At 32.6% G+C, this 21934-nt stretch overlaps 1 protein-coding gene across 1 annotated transcript; it reads right to left on the bottom strand.

The window, feature by feature from the left end:
- Positions 1-472: 472 nt before the first annotated feature.
- On the bottom strand, positions 473-3450 carry LOC131032981 (ribonuclease 3). Its single transcript, XM_057964080.2, has 4 exons — positions 3277-3450; positions 3002-3157; positions 2714-2909; positions 473-1125 (listed from the first exon to the last, which is right to left on the bottom strand). The coding sequence occupies exons 1-4, from the start codon at positions 3385-3387 to the stop codon at positions 842-844; spliced, it is 747 nt and encodes a 248-aa protein (XP_057820063.2). The 5' UTR covers positions 3388-3450; the 3' UTR covers positions 473-841.
- Positions 3451-21934: the final 18484 nt, after the last annotated feature.

The raw sequence follows: 21934 nt of genomic DNA, 5'->3' as shown, positions 1-21934 counted from the left end.
ATTCCTTGTCTTGTATGTGCTAAAGTAGTTTGCGAATTCACCACTATGTAAATTATGAATGACATTTCCCTCATCAAACTACGTTGAATTCACGATTGTTGTCTCTTAAAAAATTATCCTTCTTAAAAAATGTAATCTTCAAATGTACTTTTATCTCTATCCCAAAGATATATTCTTGCATGTGATGCATCTTAAGCCAAGGATCTATCAAATGATAAGTCTAAATACCATTAGATCCCTACCCTCCTACACTAGGTCATAATTGTCTTTTTGTTCTCTAGACTACACAATATTGTAGTATTTTCAAGACTTTATTTTGAAATCCAATTTTTCATTTTTGAAGATGACCCATTCAAAATTTTACCATTACCCATCAAATTATGTGTAAGAAAACCTCAATTTCTTGCATCTAAAAAAAATCTTAAGTCATTAACTTACTCATGAACTTAACATAGATTTTCATAACAATATGTGAAACAAAATCATAAAGCATCTACTAACTAGAATTAAATTACAAAATGCACCCTTACATCAACATCATAAACACAACTGCATTGTTTGTATGATATGTCTTCAATAATTATTATTTTTTGGGTTGCCAAATGGATTTGGACTATTTCTTAAGAAATCATAAACCTTCTCTTTCAATACAACAAAATCCTAAGGTGCATTTCAACAGCACCCCAAATAAGGTACAATAAAACAACAAATACCGAAGATTATGGTGGTGGTAGAAGACATATTGGTGTAGAGACAAATCATATAGGTACTAAATTGTAGATGAAACCTGATCCAGAGCAGGCCTAGATTCGTATTTCTGTTTTTAGTGGACGTCTTCAACCTACCATTTGTCTGGCCCAGTTGTCTGATCTGAAGAAGATGCAATCTCTTCCTCGTCTCCGAAAAGAGGAAATTTAACAGTAGAAGGGCACTTGCTGTGTGGGTAAACAGGGCATTTGATAACTGTGGAAGCGTCAAATTTATCAACGCAAACGTATATCTCATTCAGTTGATACTCGCCCTCCTCGCTTCTGTTACAATCCACTCCTACATCCTCGCCAAGAGCATTCCGAATCGCTTTTTTTATATCACTCACCCTGTATTCTCCTCCATCCGGTCTAATACCTGCATATATGTTGAGATGGGTGTTTTGTTGGTGAGAAAACAGTGCTACGTGGATCAGATAAATGGGAATAACTTAAACAGTAAGCACCTAAATTTTGTTCAATAGAACACTTCAAATCCCAAATAACAAGCAATACCATAGAAATAGTGTTACACCTATATCTGGAATACAGCAGAATGGATGGAAAGAGCTTAAATAGCACGCATTCATGTTTGTTATATGGAGTAGTTAACAGTGCTATTTAGGAATCTGAAATATGCAGGAATAGGTGGAAAGGTCTTTTCATATTTCTTTTATGAAATTAATGGTTACTATCTTTTAAATTATTTTCGTTTAGGTGGGGAGTTCAATTCTGAGATCTAGCACCATTATTGCTTCATCTAACAAAATTGCAGCATTACCAGTTATAAAGTTCATATTGGGTTTCTGATTTTGATTAACAATCTACTCTTCTCGATAAAGTCCAACTGAAATGAGCAAGAACTCCGAAATGCAAGATATAAACCATCATTCTCCAATTGATAAACACTCAGAAACTGCTGATCAGCTTACTAACCACACCCAGATAGAAAGATCTTCAACAAGAAAAATGTCTAGAACACCTATAACAAACAAGGCCACAGAAACAGTGTTACACGTATCTAAAATGCATCACAATACATGGGGAAGAGCTTAAACAGCTGGGAAAAGCTTAACCCATGTCATAATGAAGGTCAGCAAACTGAATCTGGAAAGTTAACTTGTTTTAAACCAGCACGCTATTTGCTTGAGACAAAACAACTGGCACCTGAAGTTTGTTATATAGAATATTGAAAATTCCAAATGACAAGCAATGTTAAACGAAACTGTGCTAAAAGTGTGAGAATAATCGACGGAAAGAGTTTGAATAGCTGGAAGCCTGGAACCTAAAGTTTGTTATTTGGAATATCCAAATCCCAAATAACAAAACATAAGGTGGAAACAGAATATCTGAAAAGCCTTAAAATAGATGGAGAAAAAACTTAAATAGCTGGCATCTTAGAGGGAAGGGTATAATAGTTCTTATAGTTAACTCGGTGTAATCTAAATTTTGAACAGTACATCAGATTTTGATGATTTTTTTTGTTTTACTTATATGCAACTTAAGTTCTTATAGCTATTGTTGGTTTCTGGGTATTTACAATGAACATGGTGAGATTTGTTATGTGCACAAGGGTCAAAATATGGTCATTTCCAGTTGATATCTGATACGTATTCTCTATTGCTGCTTTGACCACCACAAAATTTGCACAACTGATCCAATACTTTTACACAAACGCCCCAATAATAATAAGCTATTGGTATCAATAAAGTTGCACAACTTTCTAATTACTATTTTTTTTTCTAGCTACTAGATATACCAGTGGACTGCTATTGACTCAATTTTTTAATATACTTTTAATTAACGAAATCCAATAAACAGATATTAGAACATGAAGAATAATTGAACCGCTCCTGCCCTAGAATATATAAAGCTCTAGATAACCAAAAAAAATTAAAAATAAAAATAAAAACTTAAACTTCTGCTATTAATTTTGGCATATGTTACTTTCGGAAAAGATAAACGACCTGCAGATTTAAGGGCAGTGAGAAGATCAATCTTGCGTCGCAAAGAAAGAGCCTTTTGGAAATAGTCATGCTGGTTCAGATTGAGAGAGCAAGTGCCATGCTTCTCCCACTCGTGGCCCCAAAATGTATGCCCATCACTACTTGGGCAGCTCAGCGATCCCCAATAACTATTCAACTCCCCCACCAAATCCGAGATCTGTACAAAAACAGGAAGATAAATCAACATCACATACACAGTAAATACACAGAAGTCAAACAGAAATGGGCAATGCTTAAAACAAAGATCACCTCTGAGAAGTCAAACTCATCAGAAGGATTGCAAAACTGGGGCCATTTTCCAGTCTTATAATTTGGCCATAAGCCATGAATGGAAAAATCCGATGCAGGTTTCCCAGTGAGAGGATTACAACATCCTCTTCTTGTACCACAGTAGGATCCTGGCCACTGCATTCATAGCTCACCAATCCCAATCAATTTAGCCAACCAAACATATATCTAAAACAAAACCATTGAAAAATCAAGGAGAAAAAATAGATGTTTTTCTCCACCATATGACTTCATACCTGCTGCACGAAATAATAGAAATCGAAGGAACTGGCCGTGGCAACAGCCCAGAACTCAAATGAAAGCACTACAAGTATGAGAAGGCACAAAGGATTATAACTTCCCATCATTCTTTTACCCTCTACAATGGTGATGAGCTCAGTTTATATGCTTTTGAGGGTTGACTAACAAGCTTGTCTTTATCCAGATTCCATGTACAGTAAACAGTTTTGGATGAAACTAAATACGAGTTCATTGAAAGTTTCACGGGACAAAATTATATAAAATTTGGTAGAGTTGGTAGTGGTCCCTCTTGCTGTTATTATTATTGGTACGTGATGTATTGCACGCGTCTCTTAAGGAAACCAATTTCTAATTTCTTGCCTTGAGGAAACCAAGCTTAGTGCGCTGGGTATACGCCTTACAGACCCGAATCAGTGCGAATGGGTATATGCTTTACAAATCGAGTTTCTTATTCCATAATCTTCATCTATAACAGGGAATCCATACACGTTCTTCCATTAAACAACTTTTTTTACTGTGATATACAATCATTCTGACAATGCCTGCCATTCTATTATATTAACAACATTTATGTTCTTGATTGGTACATGATGTACTATTCCAAAGCATATACCCATGTTATTTTCAGTCGTTTTTAGTGATGTTCTTCGCCAGCCTAGATGTGCCAAATAATATTATATACAAATATGGAATGAACAATGTGTGTAAGACTTTTGAACATGTCTTTTTTTAATTAGGTTTGAATTATGGCTTGATATTTATCGAATTTCATTTTAAATTTCAAATTTTATCTATTTTGAGATCATCATTTATTCTTTGAGATTATTTCTTCAAAATGCGCGAGATTGAATAGTGTAATCTTAAGATCATATAAATGATCTCAGAAATGATCTCTAAATCTCAAGACTCTAAATTCAAATTCAAATTCTCATTACTTTCCTCAAACCTTCTATTATCTATTATGAGATGAGCTAGCACATGTTTTATGCATGACATATTCATGGTATTTAAAACCATTCATTGTGCACTTAAACACATGATAATAAAATTAAAGAATTATTAAACCATTTTACTTTTAAACTTAAGAACATTAAAAGACTCAAATCTATATCATCATCATATATGTCATTTGCATATCTATGAATAATATCCTTGATCTTTCTATTATCGATAATTCAGTCTACAATGGAATTTGACCTAGGAGAACTAATTCACCTATTGAGTTAGCAAGGCTCCTTAATGCCAGTCTATTTAGACATCACTTGAATTATCAAATATATCAAATCAATTCAACATGGCTTAAATTAATTCTACATGTCAAATTAGATTTGTAGTAGTTGAGATCAGCTTCTCTAGTTGAGATGGATATGAATAGTTTTTATGACATATCAAGATTAGACACATTTATCAAATTGAGACTATTTGATTTTCTATTAATTGCAATTAATTCATAACAACATTGAAACAACATTTATCCATTACTAACCCTAGAGATTTTTGGTTTATTACATCTTTATAGATTAGTTTAAATAATATTAATAAATAAATATATGTTAGTAGTTAAATAAATTTAGAGTAAGTTGTTATTTTTTGGATTTATTCTCATAAAGAAATTTGGGTAGTTGTTTACAAGAGAATAGTGGCTTTATAAAGACAATGTATTAAAATATAATCTCCATCTAAATTAAAATGTAATATTATCCTAATTGAACTCAAATTTTAATATCTCAAATTTTTTATTCAACTGCAATAATGGTGTAGTCATTTCCTTTACAAGTATTTTGTAAGTTTTGGAGAAAACTAAATTCTTGACCCAAATTATTTCATTGATACCATCAAGATAATTCTTGGAAATATAGGCAAAAAGTACTAAAATATTAGATTATATGAGGGTCACCTTCAAAATTACATTTTGATAATATTAATTCAATATTACAACATATGATGGTTTGGAAGGGCGGTGGCTATTCTTCATACAAAACATCATCTTATCAAAAACACAAATTTGTATAACATAATTGTTTTCTAGTGATTTTTTGATTGTGTGTTTTTTATCAGATATTGATTTGTATGAAAAATAGATGGCTCTGTTTGAAAGAGTCTTTCTATTCCTTATTTATATAGGGGCAAACATATCCACCTTAATTAGATTGGACTAATGAAATAAAAAAATGAAGGTTAAGTATGTCATAAATGTTTAACCTTATTACACTTAGAAAGATAAAAAAATATTAAGAATATAATAAGATTATAATCATGAGATATAGAGCCACCCATTTTATCGTTAGATGCATTCATCATTTTATCATCTTGTTATACATAGAAAGAGAACATGATCACCATTTACACACATGGAAAATTCAATTCTCATCAACTAATTTCTAAAGCATAAGCACATGAATATTTTCTTAGCATAATAGGAGTTCACTAATATTTTCTTACTTATCTTAATTCATAAGGAATTATTATTTTATTAATACCATTGCAAGTCATATTCTTGAGGAAGGTATATACTCAAGAGAGTGAGAAAGGTATTGAACAATTTAGATAGGTATGCATAAAAAATTTAATCATTGAATCAAAGATATGAAATCATAATGAAATAATTAATTATCATTTTATTTTATTATAGAAAACCATACATGCAACTAGTATCTAGATACTTATACCTTGAAAACATGCAATAATTATTTTTTATCTCTAATGAGTGCATGGTTAAATTATGTCCTTATTTTATTATATTATATTATAATATAATATAATAATAATCAATATAGCACACAGTTTCATTATAAATTATCCCAAAGGGAAAATTCACAAAAATTGAATACTTCTTAGAAGGTAAGAATGACAAGATTGCATAAATTTCTTCAAAAATCATAGATACTTATCAAGTTATTATAAAATTTTGGAGAATGATAAATAAACTCAAGATATCACCAACCATTCAAATAAATCTTCAAAATCATGCATATTTAATTAGTTATTTCACTTTTAAGTTCTAGAAATAATTAGTAATGAATACCTTTCTCAAAACATAGCATTCCTACAAACAAAAAAATCAAGTATCATAGAGATATCTATAGGACCCTAAACATTTACTAGAAAAAAAATAATTATAGGAATCCTACCTCAAGGAGGTGGTATATGTCACTAGAAAACTCAATTCTCTAGTGTAAAACCTAGGATTCCCTCACAATTGTCTAATTTCTCAAAAAATACATGGAATGTGGAAATTAAATATTTTAAAAAGTTATACAAAATGTTTGCCTGGCGTCTTATATTGAAAATTTATCATTATGATCAACTTATAGTGGTAGAAAGCCATTTATAAGTCTAGAATATCTATGATTGATTGGTTGAAATTTTAACAAGAAAACAAAAAAAATTACAACTAGGCATATCTTTTTATTGAGAAAGCCTATAGACCTCTTTGTCCCATTGGGATATGATTTTACCCAACAACAATGCACATCTTCTAATTTCTGAAAACGAGAATTCTGAAAATGTCTTATAACTTTGCCATTAAAACAAAATTCTATAGCTTAAAGCATTTACAAATTTCACCTTGCTAAATACAAAGGAATATTAGCAATCCATCTTTTTTAACTTGTAGATTATATGCATAAATAAATAAGTCTATTGACTAAAAATGGTAATTATAATCCTCTTTATAACAGGTAAGTTCACTGGACACCATCTAAAAATAAATAAAAAATAAACATAACCCAATCGAGTTATTTAAAAAATAAAATAACTCGATCGAGTTACGGTCAAGAAAATCCAAATCATAACTTGATCGCTTTATTAATTTTATTAGTAAATTGATCGCGTTACTAATTTTATTATTAACATGATCGTGGTGTTTTAGTTTTAATAACCCGATTGCGTTTTTCTGATTATAATTTTTTTTTGAAAAAACGATTGGGATCATTCTACCTGTGGCCTCCACAAAAAATGAACAACAACCAAGCTATAGTGTACAAACCACGATCACAATTTTAGCCTTATAAGCCAAAAAAGAATTCCACGTCGTCAAAGAGGTTAATTTATAATTGATTTGTGCATTTTTATTGTTCTCTATTTTGAATTTTGCTACCATTTTTAAATTTTTGATTTATTTTATTTTATTTTCTAAATTTGATATTAGATGCTCAACAAAACAACGCTCCTTAGAAAAATATGCCCTGTAACCCTCCTAATCCTTCGATAAACCATAGGTCGACTAGCATAAAATAGGGTAACCATTTCCAACCTAGTGGCTAGATTGAAAGCATCATAACACCAACACCATGCAGACCTTGCCCAAGCCCTAGAAACAATGGTGGATAGTGTTGACAAAGTTTCAAAACAAGTCACTGAATGGGATGTGTATAGAAACTCATGTCACAACTATTATGCACAAGGTCTCTCATATGATCCTGTAAAAAATAAAGAAATAAGAAAAGCACAAATATGTGCTCTTTTCACTGATCCCCAAACCCAAAAGACCCTACCTCTTAAATCAAAGAGGTTTCCTATACATTAGTACAATCACATGGCCATGAAAACACAATTTTTGGATAGGTGGTGGATGGTCTTTGACCAACCTCCTTGCAATAACCTTGAGGTGCCTTTATATTTTTTGAGAAAACTACAATACAAGTTCATCCTAAATGAGATCCCTAACTTTTTTAATATATATATATATATATATATATATATATATATATATATATATATATATATATATATCTGTGTGTGTGTGTGTGTGTAAAACCTGTGTCGATTGTAGTTTAACTAGTGTAGCTCCCTTCCTGATATGAGCATAACACGGATCCTCTACCTCACCGATTTGGTAGGACTCTTAATCATCAAAGGGGACCATCATTTGCAAAATGAATTTCAGCAAAAAAAACACATCATAAGGTAATCAACAATTCAATTACAGTAGAGAAATAATAGTACAATATAGTTATTTTGATTTTAATTTGACAACTGTAACTTATTATTGACATAAGTAATCTAACTTGTTGCTTGAATTGTTGTTCTACGGGCATCTACAAAGCCACGTAGTACTTCAAACAGGCTCAATTTTTATGATCCACCACAACTATAGGATTTGTTAGAGTTATATATTGTTAGTATTGGCCATTGTATATCGATCTTGAGATGGCATATGTCACAGTTTTGTAAAACTTGTATTGATTTGGCACATATGTCATTTTTGTTTATAATATTGAGTAGGCACATATGCCATTTTTTGTACATTTTGTTGAGTTGGCACATATGCCACATTTTGGTAAAACTTTTATTCTACATTTGGATGTATATAAAAGGTGATATTCGATCTAATTTTTTTGTTGTGTGCATATCTTCATACTTTGAACATTTTATTAACATTTTAAGAATTGTTAAGCTATGAATAATGTATATTCATTTGAATAAGAATGGTTATGTTCTGAACAACTTATGAACAATGTATATTCAATTATGAATGGCTAAGTTATGAACAATTTAGCATGTTATAGATTAATGATATTGAAATTCAATGGAACTTATGAATGACAATTGGTATTATCTAAATTTCAAGTATTGAATCTGGTTGCCTTCAACAACTTCACCAAATTTTATGATCATTGAGATCAAAAGTTGTCAACAACTGTAAAAAGTTGTCAATGATTGTCAAAAGTTGTCAATAGTTGTCAAAAGTTGTCAAAAGTTGTCAATAGTTCTTATAAGTTGTCAAAAGTTGTCAAAAGTTGTCAAAAGTTGTCAAAAGTTGTGAAAAATTGTCAATAGTTCTCAATAGTTCTCAAAAGTTGTTAAAAGTTGTCAATAGTTGCAATACAAAGTTGCAAGATAGGGTAAATCTCGTTATGTTTGTCATATCCATGAACCATCTATGTGAGTGTTCTCAAGTGGGAATTTTTATACTAGGCATGGTCCTGGTTGGGTCCCCAAGTCACCTGAACATTCAATGCCTTACCATCATGGCACCATCTCATGAGTGCCCTAAGTTCAAAAATTGGTTGAACTTTGATGGGTTGTTTCTCAAAATCCAGGGCACATACGAATGATTGTTTGAACCCATAGGGTCCTGTGAGGCCCCTCTACAATAACCTATCTTAGATTGTGAATAAATAAAGCCATTTCCTTAAGGCAACGATTTTTTAGTTGATGCAAATATCGTCAGTCACGAGCAATGCAAAGTTGCAAGATAGGGTAAACTCGTTCTATTTGTTGTATCCACAAACCATCAGCATGTGTGTGTTCGAGTAGGCATTTTTATGCTAGGCATGGTTCTGGTTGGGTCCCCAGGTTGCCCGAACATTTAGTGCCCTACCGTCATGACGCCATTTCATGAGTGCCCTAAGTTCAAAAAATTATCGATCTTTGATGAGTTGTTTCTCAAAATTTGGGTCATATACGAATGATCCATTTGAACCCATAGGGTCATGTGAGGACCCTCTACAATAACCTATCTCAGATTGTGAAGAAATAAAGCCATTTTTTTAGGGAAGTGATTTTTTTGTTGATGCAATTATTATTAGTCACACGTACTGCATAGTAATAAGAAAGGGTAAATCTTGTTCTATTTGTCGTATCCACAAACTGTTAGTGCGAGCCTATCCAAGTGAGAGTTTTTATGCTAGGCATGGTCTCGGTTGGATCTCCAAGTCACCCAAACATTCAGTGCACTATCATCGTGGCGTCATCTCATGAGTGCCCTAAGTTCAAAAAATTGTTGAACTTTGAAAAAATGTTTCTTGGAATTCAAAGCACATACGAATAATCTGTTTGAACCCAAAGGGTCACATGAGTCCCCTCTACAATAACCTATCTCAAAATATGAAGAAACAAATCCATTTTGTTAGGGCAGTGATTTTTCTGTTGATGTAAATATCGTCAGTTGCATGCAATACAAAGTAACAAGATAGGGTAAATCTCATTTTGTTTGTCGTATCCATGAACCGTCAATGCGAGCATGTCTAGGTGGGAATTTTTATTGTAGGCATGCTCTTGGTTGGGTCCCCGGGTCACACAAACGTTTGACACCCTACCGTCGCAACACCATCTCATGAGTGCCCTAAGTTCAAAAAATTGTCAAATTTTGACAGGTTGTTTCTTGAAATATGAGGCACATATGAATGATTCATTTGAACCCAAAAGGTCATGTGAGGTCCCTCTAGAATAATCTATTATTGATTGTGAAGAAACAAATCCATTTTCTTAGAGTAATGAATTTTTGTTGATGCAAATATCGTCAATCGCGCACAATGCAAAGTTGTAAGATAGGGTAAATCTTGTTATGCTTGTTGTATCCATGAAACGTTAGTGTGAGCATGTCTGCATGGGCATTTTTATGCTAGGAATGGTCCCAGTTGGGTCCCTAAGTTGCTCAAACGTTCAACACCCTACCATCACAGCGTCATCTCTTTACACATTGATAAAAGAATAATGCATTAATTACACATTTACAAAATAATAATGCATGAATTACACATTGAAAAAATAATAATGCATGAATTACATATTAACAAAAGTATAGTGCATGAATTTCAAGTAGAATCATAGATACAAATTTATCACAAATTTTCATTTATGCATTTATAATCATTTGGTTGTTTATATATATACAAAATTTGGCCCCTTAATAGGTACAAATCATCTCATGGACATCTATATACAAAATTTGGCCTCTAAATACATACAAATTAGCTCATGGCCATCTATACACAAAATTTGGCCTCTAAATACATACAAATCAGCTCATGACCATCTATACACAAAATTTGGCTTCTAAATACATACAATCGGCTCATGGTCGTCGTCTCTATACAATATTTGGCCTCTCAATACATACAAAGAAACTCATGGCCGTCTATATACAAAAGTTGGCCTCTAAATAGGTACGAATCAACTCATGACCATCTATATATCAAATTTTGCCAAGGATATATACAATATTTACAAAATCACTCTACCCTTTTATAGAATCAATCTAATGAACTTTGTGGATCAGCTCTAACCCTTATTGTGTCAAGTATTGCCTCATGGTTAGATTCACAAACTTCCCATAAATTCTTATTGAGCAATCTACCACGATATTTAATCAACTGAATATTCATTGCAACAAGAAGGTTAGAGAAATGAAGAATATGCATGTCTGTGCTGAAGTCCTTGAACAACCAAACATCATATTTCTTCATAGGGTAACTTCTAAGCCATGTTCCTATTACAACAGCAGATCCTATTGGGTACTCAATACCCTCTTTGTCAATGATCTTGTGGTTGTCAAATTTTTTTGCCTCAATACAATGACACAAAAGCTAATTTGTGCCTTCTTTATTATTTTCATCAGCAATAACCACATACACATGACCTGCATTTTATTGAATGATAAATTACTACCAAAAATAGTGTAAAATGAAATAAAATGAGTTAAAATTTTCCAATAACTAAGTAATAAGCCACAATACGTGGTTGCACTCTGTCATATACATGGTCAAAATCCACATAAACTTTGATTTGGTTCAATTGTACAGTGGTTTGGAAAGTTGACATGTATCAATAGAACTAAAGTTCTACAATACCATCCATCAACCCACTCATGTTAAATTCACACTCCATCAACCCACTCATGTGATTCACACTCTTCCCACAAAAAATCCATATCTGAGCAAAATCATACAATCTCTCTAGTATAAACAATTGGTGAGCTTGTATATGAGGTTCTAAATGAGTGCAAGTCACTCGATCTTGTAACTGTACAACAATCTATATAGTCTGCAACATCAAATTCACGTATCAACAAAAAATATCTAGAAATAGTATAATTACCTTGATTACCTTGTCTAATTGTTGAGCTACACCATTGCACAATGGTTGTTGCATCTATTAACTTAGCATTTCCTTCATACTTTAGTTCTTCTCTAGCAAGGGCTCTTTTTACACATGCACCCACACAATCATGCTCTCCCTTTCCATGTCTTGCCTCACTAAAAATTTTAAAATGTTTTACACCAGTCCTCATATGCATCCTACTCAACCAATATAACATCCTTGCATTCTTGAATTGTGATGTGTAGTTATCCGACCATATGATGTGTTGTTTGTATCTGATATTCCTTTCCCTTAAATTCTCATGGTAGAGTTGAAAGCATCCTTGCACAAACTCTGTCGAATGACTATGATCGTCGCTTATGTAGAAGTGATATTCTCTTACTATCTTTCTATCATGTTCCATGTTGGCATGTGCATGCATGAATGCTATGTGTACAAAAATAGTTACTTGTTGAGAGTGGTAATATTGGGATTGCACTTTATTTTGAGGTTGTAGCGTATAATTATCTGCACAATCTATAATAGAGATGATGGTACCAAGAGGAAATGTATCCTTACGTATCTTGAATTTCTCATCCAACCATCATGCTTTATGTGTATGCATTATGTATTCATAAACTATTTTCTCCTCAAAAATACTAATAAACTTTTCTACAGGTATATCTTGACTCACCAACTCACATATCTTCAACTCTTTTCCATCTTTAACCCCATATGTGATAGACTTGTATTTTCCATACGAGACTAGAGCCTTTCCAATTTTATGTGTACTCTCTAAATGTATACATCTTTGCAACTTTTGCAAACCACCCCATGTAGCACATGAACCTTTCAAACACATAATCTTATAAAAGGTGCATATCTCTTTGACATAATACACTTGAAATAAAATCTATTGATGACTTTGGAGGTACTTGTATACCACATTCTTGCAAAACATCGTTAGTGTGCAAAGTACAACATATATGATGATATATATCATAATGCATGGAAAATTCAATATCCATTCTACAACATGTCGTGCGTGCATGATTTATCTTAACATAAAAGGGTTTTTTCATTTCAAAAAACCTTTTACTAATTCCTATTTGAGGATATGTTTGAACTAATTTCTCATAAAATTGTGTTTGAGTCATATACAAAAAGTGTTTTGGATGTGGCTCATGATTTCTTGATCCAATTCACCTTCTAACAACATCTCTTTGATTGGGTGAAACTCTTGTGTTGTCATGCCAAAAAAATTCAATTAATTGTCTTAATGCATCAACAACAACCATGTCTTTTCATGGAAGTCTACCCGAAAATGCCCAAAGAGAATTATTGTTAGGATCCTCAAATTTTTCACACCTCCCTAAGGCATGGTGTAGTGTTGTTCTACTTATCTATGTACATGAATTATGTACACTAAGAACAACCACCAAAGTGGGTCCAAAGTAAGTGTAAAATTATAAAGAACTGATACAGTTTACTACATTTAGTTGCCACTTTAGCATGAGTATAAAATTGCACTCATATTCTTAGTAAAGCGTGGACAACCAAAATATTCTTTCGCCAAGACATCAAAGAAACAAAACAACACCAAGCTTGGCAAGGTAGTAGCCCCAAATATTTAGGATCTTATCAATCTATGAAATCAAGATAAAATACAAGTAAAAAATAAGAAAAATGATCATCATTGGTTACATGCATGGAGCATGCAAAAACATAAAGGGTATGGCATCTATGACTAGTAAGATCCTCAATTCTCACTAGGAGACATATAAAAAAGGCATGACATCTAGGACTAGTAAGGTCCTTAGATACTTACTAGAACACACAAAGAAAGGCATCTAGGGCTATTAAGATCGTAAGATTCTTACTAGAATCCAGATCTACAAGAAGTCACAAGGATAGAAAGTTGGGTTATGCTAGGTATCTCACATGCAACTAAAGGTCCCATAATGGCTAGAAAGTTGTGTTATGCTAGGTGAGCTTCACACCAAATAAGATTACAAGGCCAAGAAAAATTATGTATTTATTAAATATTCTTGATAGAAGACTACACAAGGGTGTTGCAATGGCACAACAAGTCTGTGGTGTGTGATCAAAGTGTACAAAACAATCTCATGGTGTGTCCACAATGTGGAACACAGTGAAAGGTATGCCCTCACCTTAAAGTGATTTCATACACCAACCAAGATAAATTACTTTAAGGTAGTATCCATTGAAATAAAATCGGATCACAACAATGGAATGCCCCCAAACATAGGCAAGTCAAAGTGATAATCTCATATAAAACATGTAGGAGCGCATAAAGAATCCACTAATCTATGGTTTGTATGTGCATAATATAAATTATGCTTATCAATATGATTGTTTTGATTTGACCTCATCCCCCAAATGCAGTGGAACTATGAGTGAAAAAGAGGAAGTGCACATAAGAAGGTACAAAGGGTGTTTTTGGATCAACATGGAAGACAACAGAAAGCCTCAACGATATACATCATTCCTAAAATACAATGCAAAAGAACATTTACAAAACATGTACACGACATATAGAACTAAGATACAAATAGAGGAATGCAACAATAGAATCAATCTCTTTGTATCCTTTTGCAAAAGATCCTCAAGGGCCATCCAAAGAGAACCTAACAAGAAAAAGACACACTAAGAAACACATCATAAGGAATCACATCACATGTAAGAAAACACACAAAAATACGTAGGTATTGCACCAATGAGCTAGTATAGAAAAATATTTGCCTCCCAATTTTGCTCATCATTGTAAAGAGATGGTAGGAAATATGCTAAAGGATCTATGAATAGTATAGTGCAAGGATCTATTTCAAGTTCCAAACATGGACCATTCCCTAAGGAAGGATCACGCTATCTGTCGCTAGTAGCTAAAGTTAATGCTTTAGAAAAAACCCATAGATAGCTCAACATCATTTTTAACAATTTCAACCATGTCATCAGAATCATCATCCATACTATGGATGGTTTAATAGGAGGGGGAGACGAATCCCTTGGAATCAACAATTTTATCTTTAGATGAGGTTGGGTAAGGAAAGAATCATATCTAGGAGTGGGTCAAGGAAAAGAATGTTAAGGATACTGAGCCAAATCAACATTTGACTTCTTAGGGGAATGCTCACTTCTTACAACAAGATCATAAGCCTTAACATGACATCTTCAACAATATTATTTTGCACTATTATTTCATCAGTTACGATTCAAATATTTAATAGAATAAGGTTGGGTAACACTCAATGATACAATATCGATTTTTCTTTCTTTTCTCTAGGAAAACAAGCAAGAGCGAAAGGAACTTCTAAATATTGAGAGATAGGAGGAGGTCCAGATGGTGGTAGGTATTTTCCTTGTTGTCCTTTATAATATGGTGGATGGAATCACAATATACACATTAGACACTCTAGGAAGAGGCAAGATTACTATTCCAAGATGTAGTTCACTCATTGTCTATGGAGTAGGAAGATTTACTTCAATATCCATGGACATTGAAGAATGCTTAAAGGTAGCAGTCAAAGTGGGACCCAAGGAATTACCAAGAATAAATCAACTATTCTCTTGGATTTAAAATTTTGGTATTGAAAGTAAAAATTTATCTTCATGAGGTTTAATGGGATGAGGTTGTGGAGGCCAAAAGTAGTTAAGTGTAAAGAATTTGCATCTAGACAAGGGCTCAAACCGACTATGAAATATAATTTGTGCTTGTTATTCAAATGGGAACTTTAAACACGTATGGACTATATAATGGAATTCTTTCATTGAGGTGACCCAAGTATGACATAACTTCACATGAAATCAATCTAAGGTAGGGATAATGGAACCTAAGATTTTGGATTCAACTTTAACTTGAAGGGTGATAGAACTAATGGTAGCACAAGGGAACCGATCATGCACCTTAATCAAGACTTTAGATTTATCATAAAGTGCATTGATATATTTTATATGTATAAACAAATTCTTTTGTACCCACATTAATTATACATACTAGATCAATGAGCACTCGATATGTGGGTTTGTCATCAATTCTAGCAATAATGCATTATGGTCCATTAGGTGTCATTATTGAGCTATCACTTGGGGTAAACATAATATTAGGTTCAAGCTTAGGCTTAGGTTTCTCTTGTTTAGGATAATATTCGCTTAGGCTTAGGTTTCTCTTGTTTAGGATAATATTCTATCTCTTTCACCATATGTTCAATATGATTAGTTTGATAATCCATGTCTATGTGATCTGAACTAGGATCAACAACATGTGTTGAATGGGAAGGAAAAGGATCAAGGTAAAGATTTGCAAGTTCTCATTAGAAGGTACTATAGATTAATTCCCTTTTTCATTCACACCATCCACCTATACAATATTAGTAAATAAGTTCTTGGACTTCATGTCTTAGATGCATACATCTCTCAATATCATGTCCAAGAGTGTGATGATATTGGCACAAAGCCTTCAGGTTAAACGAAGGAGAAAATGGTTTGGAGGTATCTATGGGATGGAGGGGAAAATATTAATCAATTTTTTATTTAATAATTGAATCATAATGGAATGTAAGGACTCATAAAGCTATGTAAAGTTGTGGTTCTTTGGTCTAGAAGAAAAGTGAGCTACAATAGAAGGTGTTGTAGCAACAACTTGAGTTTCCACATTATTAAAAGAATGAGTGTTTATCTTGATAAAGTTATTTTTTTAATTCTTAAAGCCTTGGTAAGTTTGAGGGGCATTTTTATATTTATCAGCAATTCATAGATATAGAGCCTTCATATTGACTAGCCAAAGTTTATAATCAAAAAGTGTTATGCATATGTGTGTTAATAATGCAAATTTCATGAATAAAATCTTATCTCTAATGTATGGCTATAAATTACCAATTAAACATATTTTAACATATTCTCAGAGAAAAAGAAATTTGTGAATACATATTTCGATAACTACCAATAAAATTAGTGACTTTCTCTTTAACACATTGTTTACAATGCACTAAATTAATTAATGTAACTTGTGGCCCAATATTATTTTGAAAATGTTCTAAAACTTGATTGATCAATAGTAAAAAATTGTTAATTGAATTACTAGGTAAAGAGAAAACCCAATCCAAATCAATTTCTTTCAAGGATATAGGGAAATTTTTTGCAAGAAGTGCATACTCAAATATGAAATTTCTACATAAAGTGATAAATGTAGACATGTGAGTATTACAATCACCTTTCCCATTGTATTCCTCAAACTGTGGTACCTTTATGTGTTGTGAGATGGGAGTCTTAAGGATGACAAATTAAAGTGGCTACTTGTGCAATATGATGGAAGGGTTAGCTGGTATTGGGTTTGGCTTATGTTGGCCAATTGTTGTTGTAATGATGACACATTTTGTAATAATTATTTTTGACATAGTTTTTGGGTGAATTTCCTTGTGAAAATTTGGATAGTGAGAGTGGTTTGGAAGAGGTATTATGGTAGGTATGTGAAACTTTATGATAAGTGAGAGGTATAAATTCTTGGTAGGTGTTTTGAGAAACAAAAGGTAAAGTGGAGGAAGGTGGCACATAGGCATATGGTTGATAGGATTAGACCTATTACTAACATGAAATGGCATTACCATTTTGCACAATGGTAGACATAATAGAGGATGTACATATAGGAATGTAAAGTATGGTTGTGGGCATTATCACTTAGATCTCAACTTGGTTTTGAGTAGCAGTATATCTAAGAACTTCTATGCAACTAGCTATAGTCATCATGTTTTCATCCAAGCTATGCTATGTAGAAGATACACAACATGTGAATCACCTTGTATCAATCTCCCCAAAATCTCAATCAAGGGGAATGCCTCTCCAACCAAGTTTTATATACTCACAAATTGTTGAAGGGCTCCCAATTCCTTGTCAAGCTTCTAAAATTGTTCAATAGACACTTAAATTGAAGGGTCATCTTCATCATGAGAAGCGCTAGGGGAATGATTTTCATTTATGTTAGGCAAGATGTTTGTTGGATTTCAATGCAAGGTTGCGCTCCTAAGCTCCTTGGTGGGAACAAGTCAACATGCAACTCAGGTTCAACAGTGCCATTACTAGTTAGAGTACATGAATCCATGAGTCAATAACTTCTTCTCAAATGGATTTCAAATTTTGAACAATGGGTTTGTAACTCATAAAAAAGTATAAGCTCCAAAAAACACACTTGTTCTAAGAAATAAATAGAGGAAAACTAAGAGGAAATGAAAGGAAATTTGTTTATGATTTTATTTTTATCGTAAAATTTATTTCAAATGTAATGTGAAATTACAATGATAAAATCAATTAACCAATTAATTAAGTGATATACAATGACAACATTGATGCAAATGATTAAACTGTGTGATATAGCAATATTATGATCTATTAAAACCACTTATTTAAGTAATATGAGATATCAATATTATGATTAGTTAATGAATGCAAGCACATAAGAAATAAATTTAAAAAATGAATGTATCTAAATCTAAAAAATTAATCCTAATAAATTAGATTTAAAAATCCAAATCATAAATTTTGTAAGTATAATATATGTTGGGTTCACCAAAATGGAATCGTGTGGCAATGAATCTTAGCCTATGTATGCAAACTAAGATCTCAAATTTCTACACAAGATCATTGATGAACAATAAACAAGGTTCAACTTTAGTCCTAAAAGGATATCCAAACATGTTGATTGATTGTTCCCTTTTTAATTGATTACGTGATTGAAATTGAGAATGCAAGATCTATTTTAAATAATGAGGAATTGATAACTTTCAATAATAACAACAAAAGACAAAACTGGAAATTGACACAATAACATAAATCTAGAAGGATGGTGTAGAAAGGAACCTATAGAGCTAAAATTTGGAGTTGAAAATTCCACACATGGTTGGAGAGTGCACCAATCTGAGATGCCTATAGTTAATAGAATGTTCTAGATTCTTGATTAGAAGATCTTGTATATCTTTCTCAACAAAATTTGGCTAGAAAGCGTCTAACACAATTGGAGGGAACCCTAGTGCACATGTTTCTTCTCATTCAAAGTCTAAGTGTGTCCATCAATGTCTTCTTTGCACAGTTGTAGTGCTCTTTGCATTCAAATTTGAACTTGTCATGGGAAAAGGAGAAAAAAAATTGTGTTGTATCAGGATTTGCCTAAGTCCAACCTTGTGTTGGCATTCCCCACCCCGCAACCACAAGAATGATTGCTGAAAAGAGATCTTTCCTTTAGAAAGGACAAAGGGTAAAATAATAATTGAAATGATGTACCCTAGATGTGAAACCCTAGGCTTGATATTGCTTGAAAGATGTTAATGCATGCATTCATGATGGAGGAACACATAATGATTGATCGTGATTATTGAAACAATTATGTATGCTAGAATTCTTGATTCCTTGATTGTAGAATTATGCTTAGTTTCCTTGAATATGTTTGATTGAATGCTCAATTATGTTGGTTCTTAATAGGTAATGTTTGAAATGAGAGAGGGACTTGTATTTATAACTGACACTTTTCTAGATTTAATTTTTTCATAAGGCTGACATCAGAGGGTAATTTCCCACTATTTGCAAAGTCAAAATTCATAATTTAAAAATTTGGGGTCCAAGTGCTTGGATAAGGGCATTAGGTACTCTAGTCAAGAATAGAGGCAATGGGTGCCATAGTCCTAGCAATTTAAGCTAGAACAAAGGTCATGAATAGGGGAATGCACCAAGTTACCAGAAATGGTCCTAAAATGAAGCACAATTATACATGAATTAGGTACATTAAGCACAACCACCAAAGTGGGTCCAAACTAAGTGTGAAATTATAAAGGGATACAATTTATGATACTAAACACACAATATTAGTACTTCTAAATAATTAACTTAACAACTATTTTTGTCTCTTCCAATAATTAATTTTGAATTATTAATATTTTAAAAGGATTATTAACTATTTTGCATATACCAAGAAAGCACATAAACAATGAATAAAATCACCCAAGAAGACACGTTCATGGATTTACCACATGTGGATCTAGAATTTTAGTTGATTTGGATATGGATTTTATGGTTTTCAATGATAAAAGGACTAGAAAGTTAGTAATATCCATGTCAATATTCTCCACATACTAACCAATGTTCAAATGCATACAAATTTCTTTCACACTCAATAAAAAATTTTGTGCATATGCCTAATATACAATATCAACCAAAGAAAATGATAAATTTGCACGATGTCATAAATTTTACAATTCAATTAAATCATCTATTCACACCATATAATTAACACATGATATTAGATTATAAAATCTCACTAAAAATCATCTACAATTAACATGATCTAGATGCATACTAAACAATAATTCATAATTTTAAAACACTAAAGTGATCTAACATATACATAGTCAAGAAATTGATGCCAAAATAAAAATCATGAGAAATACCTTAATGGCACAACAAAACTCACTAGCAAGTTAAGAGCAATGGCTCATAGCACATGAATCGCATAATATAGTAATGAAACACTCAATATAATACATATCATATGAATGAGAAAGCACAAAAGAAAAGCACGAGAATCATGGAAATTATATTTTGCATGCATGCTTATGCCTTGAATACAAATTTAGTACTTTTAGGGGGAAAAAATGGCCCCATCACTTATGTAATTTATTATGTTAATAAGAATATTTCATGTGAAAATTATTTACATGTTAACTTAGAAACAATTTATTTAATTATCATATAGAATGAATAAATTTGGGAAATGCATCAATTGGTATCATGTTTTTAGGATTCTTAATAAATAAACCATTAATAAATGGAAGAATTATTCATTAATTATTATTGCTTTAAGATTTTAACATATCTATATATTTTTTATTTATTTATTAAGCATCATATAAACAGCAGTTACAAAATTCGAGAGTCTTGGTTGGACACCTTGCAGCCAGCTATAGAGTTAAAACATAAATTGTAGGAGCTATATCAGGCGGGATCACGAGTCATGATATAAGTTCATATACATTGGAGCTGAGTTACAAAATTATACAAAATGATAGACATATCAAAATGCATCATGGGGTATATAGCTAACTAAACACAAAGGAGGAATCAAGATCATTGGTGTTGCCCATGGGGGGGAGCCTTGCAGTCCAACCTAGCTCTCCCTCGCACCAGACTAGCACATTTCCTTCGGCAAACTGATCTCTGAAGGGGTGGGAGGGTAGTCCTTCCATCTCCAGCTCAATGAAGTCTTCTCTCTGTTGTCGTGCCTCCATCTCTTGCATGAATCTCATCAACCCCTGTTCAAAATGAGTTTTGTTGCTTCCCATGCGATCCCAAGTGAAGCCATGTGAGAGCTCTCTAATGAAGACGAGGGTAGTTCCATTCTTTAGCCACCTGTCAAATTTGTCTTCCTCCAGTCTTAGTACCATTGTGACCTGCATAGCAACAAGGTAGTGGATGAGTCTCCTAAGAGACTCGGTGAGGTTCCTACTCTTTCCATTAAACACATCATCATTCCTAAATTTCCAAATGATCCACAAAATTTCCAAGGAGAGAGCAAACCCGATTAGATTAGCATTTTTCTTGCCACCTCTAACATAACCAAATACCATCTCATCAACAGTAAAACAATTGTTATTAAGTGAGATACCAAACAAATTCTAGACTTCTTTGGCAAAATGAAAGAAAAAAAAAATGCGGTATACAGATTCAGGGATACAGCAAAATTTGCACAGTAGGGGGTCACCATTGCTATCCTTAAGTGGCAATTTGTGAAGCAGGAGTCTCCAAGCAAAAAAAATATTTTTTGGTTCAGTCAGATTAGACCAGAATCTC

The sequence above is a fragment of the Cryptomeria japonica genome, chromosome 9, assembly GCF_030272615.1.
Source record: "Cryptomeria japonica chromosome 9, Sugi_1.0, whole genome shotgun sequence".
Classification (NCBI taxonomy): domain Eukaryota; kingdom Viridiplantae; phylum Streptophyta; class Pinopsida; order Cupressales; family Cupressaceae; genus Cryptomeria; species Cryptomeria japonica.
This window is presented reverse-complemented; position numbering and strand designations above follow the sequence as displayed.